The sequence below is a fragment of the Uloborus diversus genome, chromosome 3 (genome assembly GCF_026930045.1).
Source record: "Uloborus diversus isolate 005 chromosome 3, Udiv.v.3.1, whole genome shotgun sequence".
Classification (NCBI taxonomy): Eukaryota; Metazoa; Arthropoda; class Arachnida; order Araneae; family Uloboridae; genus Uloborus; species Uloborus diversus.
Genome location: NC_072733.1, coordinates 21,915,097 through 21,933,467, shown reverse-complemented (window position 1 = coordinate 21,933,467; position 18,371 = coordinate 21,915,097). Strand labels below are relative to the sequence as shown.

Here is an 18,371-nt window from a genome sequence, read left to right as displayed (position 1 = left end):
ACCACTTTTCTGTCGATCCTTTTGTCTTCTATAACAGCCCTCCTATCAACTACTATCTATATTTATTTTTCCTCCATTTAAAAAAGTGTTGTGTGTGTGTGTGTGTTCTTTTTTTCTGCTCTCATTGGTACTGTGGAATAAATTTGAAGCTCCCTAAGGGTCATTCCATAGTGACTAACGTAACATTCGCAGCTGATCTTCTTACTATTTTTACTTACACTGGGAGTAAAAATATATTTTTTTTGGTTATTATATAGATTTAAAATGTACAAGGCGACCATTTTTCATTTCTACCAGGAATTTGAAGCAAAATAAGCGTTGGCAGGTATTTTTTCACCAAAAAAGGCATTGTGACTAACGTAAAATTTTTGCAACCCTGAGAAACAATACTTATGTTACGAAGCAAATTTTTCTGAAAGTTACGCAGGCATTTAAAATTGGCCGATATATTTGTAAGAGGTAAACAGTCTATTAAAAAATATATATATATACTACAGATTTATTACAGATGAATCTTTTTTGGCCCTTAATGGTACTTTTACAAAAACCTGTGTGTGATTGACGTAACGTGACTAACGTAAGCATCGAATAACAAGCAATGAATGCACATGAAATTTTTTTTGTAATTAATCTCTTGCTCTTATATTACATTTACACTTTTTAGGAACCTTTTTTATGTTGCATTTTGGTTCTTTACTTTTTTCTATATTAGTGTAAGAAACTGAATGGAAGGATTCAGTTCAATTAACTCAATCTGAATGTGCGAAAAAAAATAAATAAACTGCTTTTACAAACTGAATAACATCATTTTTGGGCAATTAAATCCCAAATGTCTCTCCTTTAAAATGTTAACTTTATACAAGCTGATAGTTTCACCCAATTGTAGTATTCTGCCGATATTCTAGTTATCGTCATAAGAAATTCCGTAGTACTTTTCAACAGCACATTATTTGTTAAGGTATCACTTATTCATGGAATGAATAGTGTTGTGAACCCTGAATTAAAATGTAATATTGAAAAAACAAATATTCGAGCATTTTTGCAGAATGCATTTCAATTCCAGATATCACCGCAAATGTTTAAATTTCTAATTGATCATTCATGCATTTTCTGAAATATGCTGCAGCAGCGCTTATTGTCACTGTATCATGTAACATCTTCAGATGTTTTCCCCCAACGAGATGCCATTACTTCATTTTAATAATAGGTGGAAATGTATTTTCTAAAAAATAGAGGCGTTCTTTTTTGTTATGACTGTCTTGCTATTTTCTTAATTCTTTAACTTGGATTCTTGTGTTGAATGCACATTCAGCAGAGTACTCATTTTGCTTTACCCACCTTTTTTATTTTTAAATAATAATTCTTTAAATTGGAAGTATCGTTTTAAAGAGCTTTAAAAAAGTATTTTTCTAAGTAGACAGAAGGTGTACAATGTAATATTGCTGGTATTTTTCACAATAAATATTTTTAATCAATATATAATGCCAACTTATTCAAAATTGTTCATGAAAATGTAAGTTAAATTAAATAAGTTTTAAACATTAGCAGTCAGTTTTAAAATGTTACGTTACTCACATGCAAACTGTTACGTTAGTCACAGCTCAAATGTTACGTTAATCGCACTAATTATTTTACATCTACTGATACTAAAATAAATATTTTGCACTTTTTAAGTAGATATGACACAGATGTAAGTAAATAAAAGGTGCTGTTTGGTTCAATCATCTGGTTTTGTTTTTAAGCAGAAAATAGTACATTTTCGTGACTAACGTAACGTAAATATTTTCAGTGAAATGACCAAACTAATTAAAATACTTATCTTATAATGTATGGAAAAATAACAATCAATTTTATCGGGCCAACATCTAATCCTTTAGAATAAATATAGTTCTTTTAAAAATTTGCAAAAAATTGTACATTACACAAGAAAACTTAGACGCATGTTTTTTGCGTATGCTAAGCCTTTTCTACAACCTTGCACGTTTAGAGACAGAAGAAAAACACCAAATGAAATTTTTGAAAACTGTTACTGGATTTATGTACTAGAAAGTATGCTGAATGAAATGATAGGTCACAATTAGGGATTTGTGGAAAAAAAAATTGAGGTTGAGGTTGACATTTCTATGGAATGACCCTTGATATTTAAGTGAGTCTTTTGTTTCTGATTAAATCATCCAGTACACCTGCTGAGCTACCAATATATTTGTTGTTTCTTTTTTCGTTATACCTATTTGTAATACAAAGGTACGTATGTATACAGTGCTGTAGCTTGGAAAAAATATTTGAAGGAACGCACCGCCATTTTTTGGCTCAAAGTAAAAAACAAAGTATTTATATCTTTTATCGCTATTTAAAAATAAATGCAAATGTTATGCCATGATGCGCAAAAACACACTAAAAAAACCACAATCAATTTAAAAAACCACACTCTATGCACACATATAATTTTAAACCCATTGTTAACTGCTATATATTCCCCCTAAAAGGTGTTATTGACGGCGAGTGTAAAGTGGTGTAAATCATAAAACGCTGATTTTCGTATCTCGGTAAATATTGGTCGTACAAATGTCAACCTTTTCTCTTGGATTTATTTTTCAATGGAGATTATTTCCCTGAATATATGTTAGAGGATCTAGGGCTTGTGTAAAAAGTTAAATTTTCTCATGTTTTGACTCATTTTTATTTTTGCTTCAAACTTTCAATGTCTTAGCCCTGTATCTGATTTTGAACATTTTATCAATTGGAAGTATGCATTTAGGACCAGCGGTTGCGAAAATAGAGGTCTTGTAGGTTAAAACTGAAGACCGTGAATGAAAAACAGAAGTTTTATGATCATAATATTTTTGTTAAGTTTATGTATATTTAACCGTGCGTAGTTTTGATGAAAATTTCTTTATTATCTTGTTTAATATCGTAACCTGTTTCTTTTATTTTCTTTTTTTCGTAGTTCTCTGTAGTTTTTTTTTTTGTTTCGTGATTTACATTTTTTAAAAAATGTAACCTAAAGTACACATTAAAAAATATTTTTTGTTTTTGTTTGACCTGTGAGCAAATTCCTTTCGAGATATGATAATTTTATTTAGAATTAGTGCACTATTTCACGTAAGTTCAATTTTACGAATTTTCTGCCGTAACAAACAGTTTATTTTTTGCATATATAATAAAATTTAATCACTTAATTTTGTGACGTGCTGAAATGAAACCTGTGATTTTTGGAATGAAAAACATATGTTAACATTCGGCAATTGAGAAATATCTTACAAAATGAATTACAATTGCTTTAAGATCTAAACCTGAATAAAAATATTTTGATTAATTTTTCATAGGCATATTTCCCTTCTTTTAGATGATTTTAGTTATTTCTTTCTTCATAGAATATTACTGATCAAATGAAACATTTCGAATGCACATGAGAATGTCGTGCAGAGAGATCACCTGCAACTTTTTAAAATGAACTAAGTCATTCAAATGAACGAGTTAAATGAACGGATCAAAAGAATGAACGCTCCTCTGATGAACGGATCATTAAAAAGAACGACATTGCCCACCTCTAGATTTAACGTACTGGTGAAAACCACCTATACAGGACCACTGCCTAAATTGGACCTCGGGCAATAAAACTAAAACCAAAGTGCTATGTGCTACATTTTATCAGTTGAAAAGCAAAACTTTTTATGTTCAGGCTACGTAGACGACGTTTCAGCAGTCTTCGAAATGTGTAGCTTATGAGACAACGTGATTGTTGTTTAACACTTCTAACATTTTTTAAGTACACTTAATTGAATAATAGAAAGACTTGTAAACTAAAGCGTTATAAAAGTATTAAACACGTTAATTAATAAGCATTACAATAGCGTATTGACGTGCAAAATTTTGAACCTTATCAACAAGTTATCGGTAGAAAATTGAAAAATGACATATTTTTCTTTATTGGATTGGCTGCCCAATTTAGGAATGTGAAATAAAAGAAAAACTTTTCTTGCTTTTACGTTGTTGACGTAACTTAAACACATCATTTTAAGGGTTTTTTTAAGCATATTTTCTAGAGACTGCAATGCCTTTAAACATTTTTTCCTTTTTTTTGGAGGGGGGGGGGCAGGAGTTTTAACTTTAGTTTTGTTAAAAAATATTTCTTAGCTTTTTCATTTGGTAGAAATTAGTTTACTAATATGACTTTTTCACCTATTATTTTTTTTACTTAGAGCTGTTCTATTTCCAATGTGTGGTTTTTGATCTCAAAAGATACCAAAAAAAGGGGAAAATAATGTTAGTGGGAGAATTAAATGCTGGAAAATGCCTTATTTTCTTGTAGAAATACTGATATGAGGCTGAATCAGCATATAACAACCCTTATGCTTGTACATATAATAACACAAAAAACACCCTGGAGATATGATGGTGTCGACATTAATGTTCCAGAAATTAAAGTTTGTTAAAAAATACTGCTTATTGCTTTCACTGTGGTTCCTTGGACTCACAGGCAATGACATTCAACACTTTGCTTTCGATACAGCAGAAGAAAAGTACTAATTTATTTCTCAAATTCAACCATGAGTTGAAAATTAGAGAAAAAAAGTAAATTCTTTGATGTTTCAAAAAGATTGTGAATAAAAATAATCTAAATGCAACTAAAATGATCAAAGTAGGTGAAATCGTTTTTTATATCGGCCGAAAGCCCCACAAAATATTAGTACATAAGCGTTTAATCGAACACCGGATGTTCTTATGTTACACTGTAAAAAAATTCCGAAACGTTACTGGTTATCTCCGTGGAACGTTTCGGGATTTCAGAGGTTTTCACCTATTTCCCCGCAAAATCAAGTATCTTCGCAAAAAAGTTTCCTGAATTACTAAAAGATGCACGAATGCAGACATTTCACTGGTGTGAAAGATATTTTTTGCTACCAGTTTAAAGAATGACTGAGCATGTTTATAAGGTGTATCGGCTTTAACTTGATCGCGGCCCGTCCAGATTGACTGAACTCCCAATGGGAGCAAATAAGTCACTGGATAGCTGCAGCCTTACGAGGCAGAAATTGCGGGCAAGAAATATGGTTGGTTCTTGCTTGCAATTATTCGCGCAGCTTTGGCCATGGTCGCGGTAATGCTTCTGGATCTTTCTTGGTAAACCAGGAAGGTTCTAATCAAATACATTAAACCTATTTAATTTTTGTAGAAGGTTCACGACTGGTTTTAACAGGGGAGATTTCACAATATTTCAGAAAGGTTACTGACTTTTATCGGAAAACGTTCCTGGTTTTTGTAAGAAATGTTACTGGTTGAAATTGGGCACATCAGCTGCCTATTATTTTGCAGGAACGTTTCTGAATCGTTTTTACAGTGTAGAACATCCAATGAAATTCATAATTCAATACCAAATAGGAGACTTGTTGGGCAAATCTTATGAATAAGCTGCAAACATGGCTAATACTGTGAGTGGTTTTTCTCAGTGCCAAAGACCGGCCGAAGTGAAAAAAGATCACTTGCAAATCCCGAAAAATAACTACGCACTTTAACAATAAATTTTGCTGACATTTTCTGTGTCCGTCCAAATTAAAAAGCGCATAGCCATTTTAGTGACTTATACTTCTAATTTGCAGTTTTGTTAAAAATATTTTATAAAAAAGTTATTTTCACAAATAGAGCAACTGTGTGTGTTCTCTATAAAAATTTGCTTCAGACTCCATATTTTGTATTTTTGTTTTGCTTCACATAAGTGCTCTGATCTTATGAAATACAATATAGGCAGTCTTCTACTACAAAAAAAATGACATCAAATTCCCTTCTTAGTTGACATATTTGGCATAAGCATGAACTAAAGCACACGAAATGCAATTTCTGGTCAGTTCCGCTAAAGTCGCAAAATGTATTGACATTTTTTTTTCTAAAAGCGTAAAGGTATGAGAAAAATTTCTCTTCACAGCTAGTTGAAGTACTAGTATTTTATTTTTTATGTAATGTAACTTTAAGTGAATTTGGAGAGCTAGAAAATTGGCAGAACGTGAACTTGAACTGCATAAATTTGTAGATAAACTTCAGTTACAAACAATTTTTATTTGTAACAACGGGCATGTGTAATAAATAAGTCCAGCGAAAGCAGGTGTAGTCGTTTGGTATTTTAAAACTTCTATTCAAATATGTGACGGGTAACAAGCTTTCCCCTGACGCTAGTCTTTTTAGTAGATCCGTAAATTATTGTGGCCTGCTTTGGAATGTGATGATGAACCCTCTTTGCTTCAAGACGGGTATCCTCCTGTAACATTGTCTTTGTATCGAAATGTTGTTCATACACCAGTTCTTTGTTTCAATTTTCATCGGTGTTTGTTTTCTTTTACGTTTCGATGCTGATTCATCATTTAGTTGTATTTTTAACTGATGCATTTCTATTCAACTATTTCAGGCTGCTAAACCTTTTATTTCTTGTTAAGAGTGCTGGAATTAGCATAACTGATACAAAACAGCGTTTTACACATAACTTTTTGGGAAAAACAACAAAAATAATTAGCATTGTGATATTTTTAAAAATCGGTTTCGGAAAAAAGCGTAAAATAGCTCATGAAAATAATAAAAACAGAAACCCCGGAGTCCGTATTTTTTACGGATTGCATTATACCAAAATGAGCTTCACGTGATACTGTGACACCGTGTGTAATGATAAAACTTCCCTAAATTTAAATGTGCGATTCAGATGTTTTTAGCCATCCCTTAATTTTGTTAGGAAAAAAAAAATTACCGAGAACAAACAAGTTAAGAGTTCTTTCACTTGGAAAATTCAATATGATAAGTTCTTCCTTTTAAAATGTTTTCTTTCAATATCTGGATTTTAAAACGTCTATCTTTTAAAATGTTTTTCTTTTAAGGGGTCTTTCTTTCAAAGCATTGCTTTTAAAATGTTTAAAGGCTACTGAAACGCATTTTTCATGTCAAAAAGGATATAGTCTATTGACTTTGCCAGAAATAGCTATCCTACTAAAAAAATACGATGGCAAGATTCAAACAGTTGTTTTTTCGTTTCAATCTTTTTTGTCCCTTCTTTAAATTGTTTGAAATTGTCACACCTTAACAGAGGTTATAGAACGACCCCCCAGCTCCTTTCGCCCGCAAAAAAGATTACAATTACAGCTCAACCATTTCTAACAATCATTAAAATACAGCTGGTTATATAGATGAAGCTTAAAATCATCATTTTAATTCAAAAAGAGCTACTCTGTGCTGAGATAACATTTATTTTCTTTTGTCGCATAAAAGAAAAAACAAAATTAACCATACTCACACACACTCAAATACATAATGCGGTTCAGAATGCCGAACATTTGAAAGAACTCCAGAAGAAAGACGAACCAACTTAGAAAGTTATCAAACTCTTTGACAACTCTCTTTGGTTGACTCAAAACAAATAAGAGTTATACTGCGCTGCAGTAAATGTACCGTACCCTGTTCTGAGAAACCGGTAATACTCTAGATGTCAACATGTCTCCAAAAATTTTAAGAAATATTTCAGTACAGCTTTCTTTCATGTGCGTAGTCTCCATAGTTTAACTTTTTCAACTTTTTAGGGAGTCAAAAATGGTAGTGATCTTCACATGGACAATAGGGAAGTTGCAACCTATTAAATGTTCATATTTTGGCTATTGGATATCGTTCATTGACCCTCAAAACTAAAAAATTCACCATCGCCGAATTTCAAAACACCGTGGTTGATTTTTCATGAATTTTTAAAAATCCACGCGCAAAAGTGCGCTCTTCTGAAACGCCACGAGCCTACGTCACAGGACACGAATGGGCAGCCTTCCGCCGAAGATCCCTTGTTTTCGCTAGGGACATTTTGAGAGCGCTGATATTTTTATTTTTTAGAAATTCAATAATCCTTTTGAACACACTATGGAGACCGGATTCGTTAAAGCACAATCTAAATAATCTTCCTCATGTATCATCAATGATGATATTCGAATATTTCCGAGAGGATGAGAGGTTTAATGTTCCAGAAACGCGAGGAGTTAAATGCGATGAGATAAGCCTTTTACGTTTCGTCTTCGAAGTCGAATGCGTGACCTTCGGCTTCTCCCCTATCGGAAGAGCGCATGACGTCACTTCCTATGCCACTTGACGTCACAAGCGCTTGAACTTTAAAAATTAATTAAAAAAAAAAAACTACTTATCGTATCGCAATTTTTTTTTCACCTTTGATGTTCATACATGTTATTCTATCATATAAAAATAAAATTGAAAAATCGAAAACTTCCCTATTATCGTGAGCTTACTCCCTCGGAAATCCACTCCTTAACCAGGAAACTAATACTCTCATTATGGCGCATTCGGCCGACCCACCACTGGTATGCAGCCAAGAGCCCTGGTTTGTCCAGTCTTTTTGCAGTGGTCCTTGCTCTCTTCCATCGGCCATCGCTCCATTCCGTAGTGGACTTTTAAAGTGCTTAAAATATTCAAACAGGGAGAAGATATTCTCTCATTGTTCCTGTTCCCTTCCTGCAAGTTCTTCTCATCTTCTTACTTGTAATGGTGCCTCAAGGAGTAACTGTGCGAATAGCAGGATCTCATTTACGAGGATCTAGCGCGTCAAAACCTTTTGAACCTGGTGTAAGCTTTCTTACACCAGGGGGAAAGGCAACATCACGAGATGGTACTAGTAGCTCTCGTGGGTGCTGCTATACAATATGATTTAGAAAAAAAAATCAACGAAATCCCAACCTGGGATCTGAACTTTAAGCGGGTTTTAGTCGAAGCTAGTCTACTTACATCGCTTTGCTTCTCACTGCCTCATACGGTCAATATAAATAGTAAAATTGGAATTTAAATTTGAAGCTGGTTAGGAGAGCTCAAACTGGTTATTGAACAATTATTTAGATATCTTCGCACACAAAATTAAATACTTCTTCCCTTAATTTTATTTTGAACATACTATTATTAGAACAAATGAAATAAAAGAATAGAAAAACAAAACACAATTTGAGTTTTGTAGCACAGTTTGCACATAATATCGGTCACTTTCACAACATCAGTGGAACGGGGCTGCCACTGTTTGCCCTTCGCTTCACGAAGTTTAAAAGTATTAAGTTTTAACGGCGACAAAGTAGACCTCGGGTCACTATCAACGACTTTGTGCCATATAAAAACTTTTCTTACGCTAATGCTGAAAATGAATTGCACAGAGATATGAGATAAAACTACACAAAAATCCCCAGGAAAGGAAGATAATGTCGAGGAAATTTACATGTTAATTAATAAAATATTTACTCAACTACTGATATTTTAAAAATTTTACTTTATTATTTTATACATTTACACCCTTCCTGAAATTTTTTTACCGCTGCTCTAGAGAAACGCACGCCCCACAGAAGTTATTGTGATATACAGGGTGTTCCGTTTTAACGTGCAAGATCTTTATTTTCGCATTGGTCCTAGATGTATACTTCCTATTGCAAAAATGTTCAAAATCAGATGCAGAATTAAGATATTAAAAGTTTGAAGTGAAAATCAAAATAAGTCGAAAAATACAAAATTTAACTTTATATACCTTGTTTTTCTTACTATGACGACCTGTCATTCTTCTGAAAGGGCGATAAGTTCCAATATCATCTTCTGTATGGTCTCTTAAAACTTTGAACTGGAATATCGTCTTGAATTTTGGTCGCGCAAATCTCAAATTATTTGTTAGTAATAGTTTTCAATGGAGATTATTTCTCTAAATATTTGGGGATCTAGGGCCCGTATAAAAAGTTAAATTTTGTATTTTTTGACTCATTTTTATTTTTTGCTTCAAAATTTCACTAAATTAACTCTGCATCTGATTTTGAACATTTTTGCAATTGGAAGTATACCTCTAGGATTAACGGTTGCGAAAATAAAGGTCTTGCAGGTTAAAACGGAACACCTTGTATACATATATAAAAAATAAATCGAATGCATTTAGATGAAGGACTTGCTCAATGTCATTAAAGGAATTTACATCTACTAAGGAGACATTAAAGTTTTTTAAATAAAATTAAATGGAACGAAAATTTGGCACGAAAGTTCCTATAAAACGGAGAGCCAAAAACTTCAACAATCAAATAAATGTCGTAAACAGTCGTTCTTTGGATTACATCCAAAGAGTGAAATCTTTGACTTCTTTTATGTAGGTTAAGTTATTATTTTTCACATGCCTTAATGGAAAAGGCTATAAAGTGGGAAAAAATAAAGACATCATTACAGTTATAGCATGTTACTAATGTAACTGAATACGATTTTTTCTTAGAGAAAGTTGGAGGAGATTCAAACTGAGAAAAGTTTCATCATTTAAATAAATCATTTTTCATTAGAAGTAAGTATTAAGAATAAGTAAAATGTTATATTTTAATAAAAGTAAATAAATAAGACAAAAATGTGACGCGGGTTTTAAAGTTAGCCAAAAACTTGAAAAGGAACGTTTCTGAATTTTTTTTGCTGCATTCAATGACAAAGGCATTTGACAAAAATTTCAGAAAAACTTCTTGCATCATGATGTCAAAAAAAAAAAAAAAAAAAAAAAACTTAAGGACCAATATTACCAGCTACGAAATTAACGAAATTAAGCATAATTTTTAGTGCATAGTATGAAACGGTCATTTAAAAGCGTGTTGGGGGGGGGGGGGGGGCTTCGAAGTTTCAAACAAGAAATTAACAAAATAAAAATTTTTGAGACTTAAGTTATTTAAAGAACTTACAATCCAAGCAAATTTGAACCTATAAAAATATACAAATCTCATAACAAAGGCCGTGAAATTATTGCTTTTAGTTTCAAACAGTTAAAAAAAAAAAAAAAACATATTTGAAATGACATAACGACTTGATATTTTTAATGTTTGAAGGAACATTTTCAATTTCTTCAAAAAGCAAATATCGTGTTTGAACACATCTTTTTTCTAAGCAGAGACGTTTTGAAAATTCTTTGCAATCCAGCATATGTTACATCAATGAAAGTCATGTCAGAGTGTTAAATTGTTTTCTAAATGTTAGTTAAACATGTATTACTTATGTGAAAAATACTAGGTTTGCAGTCTCAGAAATACAGGTTCTGCTAAAAGTTTTGAACGCATTTAATTATTGAATAAAAAAAAGAGAACAAATTGAGGCACGTATTTGTTTATTTTTTTATTAGAAAGACAAAATAAACCGGTTGATACAACACAATTTTAAATACATTATAAAGTTCCAAATTAGCTATTTAGTGTCAAGCAAAATATCAAGTGGAAATGTAATTTATTGTTTTTCACAATTTCAGCAGGTATTCCTTTAATGACGTGAGTAATTTACTGTTTTAGTTTATGGATAGCTAGAACTGTAGTTGCGTACACTCAGTTGCAACAGATTTGTATCATGGAACCACAAAACGCACTTTTTTCTATACCATAGCCATTTGCAGACTAAATCAATTAGCAAATTTCCTGTAAAATACTGTCGCGCCATTTACAAGACCTACGGGAAAATTATTTATCGTGTACAATCTATTGCGCACTATTAAACTGTTTTATGTTGTCTTTCCAACATATAAAAAATGTGTACGTACCTCAGTTTGTTTCTTTTTTATCTAAGAATGAAATGTGCTCACTATTTTTAGCCCACCGTGTACTTTACACTGTTTGTGCTGCTGAAATATATTATCAAAACGCGCTATATGATGTTGAAATCCACCATGAAATATTGTATATGATATTAAATCCCATCTTAAAGAGTTAGATACACGCTGCTCAAATTCATTATCAAAATTTTATATATTTTGTGCAGGAGCTATGAATGTGCTTCCTTAAAAGTTTTAATAAAAATCTAAATTCCCTTTTTCTTTTTGTGTTGAAGTAGGTAACTTTAACAAAAAAAAAAAAAAAAATGTCTACTTACTTTGTTGGACTTGCATTTGTAAGGGATACATAGTTATTCCTCACAATTTTCAGACTTGCCAAAATTTGGGCGAATGGTGTCACGATGAGTTCTTCCCTAAAAAAGAAGATGACATTTATATTTATCGCCGAAAATTTCTATTAGTGAATTATTAGTGCTATTAGGAGTTTTGTTAAGCTCTGGCAGTGCAATAAAAGTAATACAAAGTGCTAATTTATTTAGGTAATTAAGTTTATGAACGAGCGCACTAAATTTTAAAATCCATTACGTTTTGTTGAAATAAAGAAAACTAGATCAAATAGATATATAGAACTTTGGGAGGTTCTATAAAATGAAAGTATGTGTTGTGGCATTTCTAGATGACTTATTAAGTACATAAAGTTCTATTTTCTGCCCGAAAATAATAAAAAATTATGAGCAATTATTTATAAAATACTTTGCGTTTCACTCTTAACTAAATTTAAGAAATAATAAAGCTAAATACTGCGGAAATTTTGCAGTAACGCTACTAGTAGTTAATTCAGTTTTTTGAAGTGAGGCTTGTTATGCGAGGACTTGTAAATTCTGACCCGTAGCCTTTTTGTGTGACGAAAAGTAGTGGAGTAAACACTGTTGAGTGTGGGAGCAGCGTTTTGCTTGCCTTTGGGTATCGGAAAAGAGTGAGACATACAGTCGAATATCGATAACTCGAAGCTTATAACTCGAATATTCCTTTATCTTGAAGTTTTCATCGGGTCCCAAACTCTTGAGACTGTTGTGGAAACTTCCCATAACTCGAAATACCAATAGTTCGAACGTTTAAGACCTTTCCTTTTTGACTTATCGAGAGTTGACTGTACGTTCTTTTTTCTGGCTTTCTTTCTCGTTTATCGTATTTAAGTATACTGCGTTTAGACGGCGTGGCGATTACTGAGTTCAGCTGTTAGTTATCAACAAAGAATTCGTAGAAAGACGTGTGTATGAATCTAAAAAGCTACAAGTCATGGAACAACAATTGATGAAGTTTTCTCACGGTTCCTATGCAATTTGGAATCGAGAGTTTTCATTCCTTAAGTTAGTAATCACAAACCGATAATATTTCTTCTTAAGAAGGAAGAAGATGATGCACAGTAACACATATTTATATAGTATTGTTTAAATGAACTAATGATAAACACACTCTATGCTATTCAAAAGAGATTGATGAATAATGTTTTCCGGCAATACAAAAGTTTCACTTCTACGATGTGTCTTTACGACACATCCTGTTTCTCTGCACTCAGGAGCAAGAATATCAGCCCCAAAATGTAGTTTAATTTTTCTTAAAGGACATATGCAAAGAAAACGCAAAGAGCCGGGGGCAGAGAATCTACCCTCGTACAATGCAGAAAATGAGAATGCCGACAAACTTTTAGACTTGTTTACATTGTAATCAGCAGTTGACCAATGTATTGGTGTTGGGAAGAAAAGAAAACATAGTATTAATCAGGGAATGGATAAACACTAGTTCTAGTTACATTAATATATATAAAAAAACCTCTAACAGTCTTAAAATGTACCATTTCACAATCTACAAACCTTTTTCGTATCGATTGGATTGTTGCTCTTAAAAAAATGTTTCCTTCCCCCAAAATTAAATCAATGCAATTTCAAAGAAGATAAGGGGATAATTACGAAAGTGATCCCCCAAACCGATTCTTGACGAAAACATTGTGACTGAACCAATCAAAGTTTATTTTGTATGAGGATATTACAAAAGAAAATCGATAAATGTATAGTTAGACCTTTAAGACATGGACTCATAAGAAACACAGACTGCTTGTTCCAAATAAAGATAAGCATACCTTTAGTCATAAACATATTCAACAACCGCCCTTTTTGTATTGCAAGTTCATTTATATCATATATTTAAATATATAGAGAGTAGCTGGTGCCAATAAATACCTTTTTTTTCTTCATTTGTAATATTTCAATTTTTTCTAGGCCTGAAACGCGGCATGGTTTAAGGCTAGCTAACAAAATCTGTCTTCATTACATTAAATTTCTATTTTCTTTCTCGGCGAGATAAAAGAGCTTTTTGAATTTTATAGACCTTCAACTTTTCTTCTCCTTTCAGTAGATTCCAAAAATAAAGATAAGACTTTTCTCAGGACAGTATATAAGCATACGATAAAATATCACGAATTACATTCTTGAATTTTGTTGCTTATACTGGTATTATGATAAATGCTGAAGACATTTAAAGGACAAAACAGTGCGCAATTTCAAGCCATTTATCTGTGACGCTGTAAAGAGAAATTGGAATATAAACAAGTGAAACTTGATGAGGACATACTCATACAATCTTAATAATATTTTTAAAAGTTGGAAGTTATTTTCTGTTTCTATTTACGAAAATCGTAAACAGCATTTCTGTAAAATATTTGCTTGAAATAAGTCAGTGGAATTGTGTATTTTAACGTATGTCTAAACTGTAACTATACACTGAAGGTATTTGAAGGATTTAACTCCATTTTTTAAAAAAAGATTTTCCTTGATACAACATTTTAACTTTTACATTGGCTACATCATGCTTGAAAGTTGAATAACTTAATTTATAAATGTAGTACCTAAATACTCTATTTTATGTCCACTGACTATAAGCCAGTTTACATTGACTAAAGAAGTTGGCTCATTGCAAGTATTTTAAAAACGCGAAATGAAAGTTCCATACAGAAGGGGAAAAGGACGGAACATTGTGGATAGAATTTTGGACGTATTTCTTTTCAGGTTGTTGTTGTTGTGTCCTAGTTTATAGTCACCATGAAAATATAAAGTGCCATTGCCTCGAAAGGTTAAACTTTCTTATTAACATATACAGGGTGGCGACAGGAACTGTGAAAAAAAGTTCCCTGACTTTTCCCTGATTTCCCTGATTAAGTTCACCAAATTACCCTGATTTACGTTACCAATGATTCTGGTTTCCTTTCTTTGCTCTACTTGAAATCCATTGTATGTTTGTATAAAATGCAGTATTTTAAACATTTTAAGTTCTTTAAAGTTATTGAACTAGAGATATATTTTAAAAAGATGCTACTTTTTTAACAAAATGGTTAAAAAAACATATCAAGTCAATTTTTTTGGAAAAAAAATTACAAAACAGCATATTAATTTTTTCTACATGGGAAAAATTATAGAAAATTAAAAAAAAAAAACTTTACTTCCAGAAACCACTTAGCATAAGAATTTTAAGAAACTATTAAACTCACTCTTAAAAACATATGTGTATTTATGGTAGAAGTGAAAAGTAATTGAAATTATTTTGAACCAAATTTTCAAACAGTATAATGATTGTTGCAAGAATAACAAGTAATATTGAAAGTAATGCAGTTATTCTTATATGACTAATTGACATATTTATGCAAAACAGATGAAACTTTTTGACATGCATTTATAGGGAGCTTTTCTCTAATCAAGAACATAGGTTTTAATGAATGAATACAGCATTTTAACAATAAAAAAAATAAAGATATTTACTTAAGTACACAAGTTAACTCTATTTCAAATGATTTCAGTGTGTAACGAAAAAAATCTTAGATTGCTTTTGTAACAAATAACTTTGAAATGCAAGAAGAAAAAAGCAATTAGTTAATTTCAAAATATATAAAAGAAGAATACAACTTGGTTATAAAATAAAAGAATCATTTAAGTCTGAAGAAAAGAAAGCCTCTATAATCTGCGGCAACAGCAAATAGTATAACGGCAAAAAAGTTTTTTTTTTTTAATTGAAAGTTCCATTTTAGCAATTAAATTAAAAACGCGAAGAAGTAATAAATTTTAAGCTTTTATCAGTATTAATTCAAAAACCAGATTTCTTCTTGAAATCGTGATTGCAGTACGCTAATCACTTCGAGACAATGGAATAAAGGCAAAGGAGCTAAGGCATTAATGAAGGCTTCCTCTTAGCCTGTATGTTTGTTTATTTTACGTCGCATTAAAAGCGTGAAAGGAAATTTCAACCTAACAGACACAAAAGCAATCTTAGGAAGTTCATCCTGTAATTAATAAGTAAGATTCAATACTTTGAAGTTGAGGAAAAAAGATGCACAAATATGCGGCAGTGTATAATCGTACCTCATTAATTTTCCTTTCCTTTTTTTTTTGAACAAATAACTGGCGGAAAATGCGTAGGGAATTAAGGTACTTAATTTTGTAAAACAAAAAAAAAGAAAAAAAAATATAATATAAAAAAAAAAATAAAAATAAATAATAAAAAAATTTTCTTCATAAAATCAATTTTCCCTGATTTTTTTGTTATTTTTTCGAAATTCCCTGATATTTCCCTAACTATTCCCTGATTAATAAAGTTCCCTGACTTTTCCCTGATTTCCCTGATCTGTCGTCACCCTGATATAAGACAACAAGAAAGATTTACAGCACCGAGATAGGGCATGACAAACAATGCTCCAGTGGGAATCGAACCCATGATCACCGGAACTCGAAGAGAAGCTTCTACCTCAGGCATTGAGATCTCACTCCTTACTATTTGTAGCACGGGATTGCGGATAGAAGGTCTGGTCATCTGCCGCTTGCAATGTGAGCGGGTGTTATTAATATTCCTACTCAAAGCAATATCGCGAAATGAAAGCGCGATACAGAAGGGAAAAAGAGAGGATCATTGCGCGTAAAATTTTAGATCTATTCCCTAGCACGTTGTTGTTGTTTTGTTTATATTTAATAATCACTACGAAGAAACGGGGGACCTGTCTAAAAAAGGATACAGTAAGTTTGGCTTGTGTAATGTACACATACAAGCTTTTCTATTATGGTAATCAACTAATAAGTAAAACTACTAGCAAAAAGAACAATTTCAGAAAAAATATAAAATACTTTATGTAGTTAAACTATATTAGTGCAGTGAGTGAAAATGGCTAAAATAAGTAGAAAAAAGGATCTCCTAAAGTTTACTTTCTTTTAAATCCAAAGCGCCTGGTGGAGTAGAAGCTTTCTACACTTGAATTGAAAGCAAATCTAAGTCTTTAAGTTAAAAGATCGGATAAAAGATATAAGTTGTTGCATGTTTGAACTTACACAGGAGCACACCAGTCTTACAACAAAATTGGGCAACGTCAGTTTAAAAAATGCTATTAAAAAGTCACGAAAAAATATACTTTTATCATCATTTATTCTTTTTAATGAAAATACTGTAGCACGTAATCATGCATAGGTAATTACAAAAACAATGTCCCAAAATGAACTTGAAACTATTTTATTTTACGTATAACACTACAAACAATTCAATTCTAAATTGTTATCTATGTGTCGTGGTAAATGAATACTTTTTAACATGATTCCTTTCGAATTCCGTATCACTTTAAGAAGAAATATAATACTCCTTTTTATCTATTTTACGTTACCTTTCCTTATTTTTATGGTTCAATATTCTCTATATATGATTTTTTTCCATACAATTAATAATGTATCAGGTAATAATCTTTCGATCAGAAATAATCTTATTTCTGATCCAAAGAAATTTTGGTCCTACTTTAATAACAAATATTCCCTGCCTAACAAAATGTTTTACAACAATGTGTGCTATGATAATGATAGTGATATTGCTGGGGCATTCGCAAACTACTTTAGTTCTGTGTATTAGCCTAGTACTTGTTATGAAAGAACTTTTAGTCTTTTTAAAAACAATGTTTGTGATCTAATTAAGGTTATATTATCTAATTAAGGTTAATATTGGTTATAATGATATGATTATTGCCATTAACGCTTTAAAAACCTCCTCAACAGTTGGGGTTGATAATGTGACTTCTTTTATCGTTTAAGGTTGTGCTGATGGGCTAATCTATCCTCTTCTTATTTTGTTTAATTTTTTGAAAACGAACATATTCCCTGGTGCTTGGAAACATACGAAAAATATTCCTGTTTTTAAAACTGGGAATAAAAATGAATGTAGAAATTATCGCCCACTTGCAATTTTGAGCCCTTTTTCGAAAATTTTTGAATCTATTATTTATAAAAAGCTCTTTCATCAAGTAAAATATTTAGTATCACCTGCTCAACATGGTTTTTTCCCCAAGCTTTCTACGAATACCAATTTGTTTTGTTAAACTAATAAAATCATTTCTGCATTTGAAAGCAGTGGTCAACTTGATGTTATTTACACTGATTTTGCAAAAGCGTTTGATGCGGTTGACTTTGGTATTCTTTCGGCGAAATTTAATTAAATTGACTTTCAGATCAGTCTCACTGATTTTTTTTTCATATTTAATTGGTCGTATGTTATATGTTTATTTCAATGGTGCTATTTGTGATGATTTTACAAATACTTCTGGTGTGCCGCAAGGCTCTAGTTTAAGACCTTTTCTTTTTATTTTATTCATAAATGATATTTGTAATATTTTTTAATAGTGTGACTATCTTTTGTTCGCTGATGATTTAAAGCTATTTAGAAATATTCGCGCTATCTCTGACACTACCCTTTTACAGATTGATTTGGATAAGCTGCACCGGTGGTACATGGTGAATAGGCT

The 18,371-nt window shown here is 31.7% G+C and overlaps 1 protein-coding gene across 1 annotated transcript in view; it reads right to left on the bottom strand.

Annotated features, from left to right (window-relative positions):
- Window positions 1–18,371, bottom strand: part of LOC129219283 (cAMP-specific 3',5'-cyclic phosphodiesterase 4C-like) — a 559,626-nt gene that overhangs the window by 103,251 nt on the left and 438,004 nt on the right. The window contains exon 4 of the mRNA XM_054853616.1: window positions 11,872–11,967. Within this exon, the coding sequence (XP_054709591.1) occupies window positions 11,872–11,967 (96 nt within the window). The remainder of the gene's footprint in view (window positions 1–11,871; window positions 11,968–18,371) is intronic.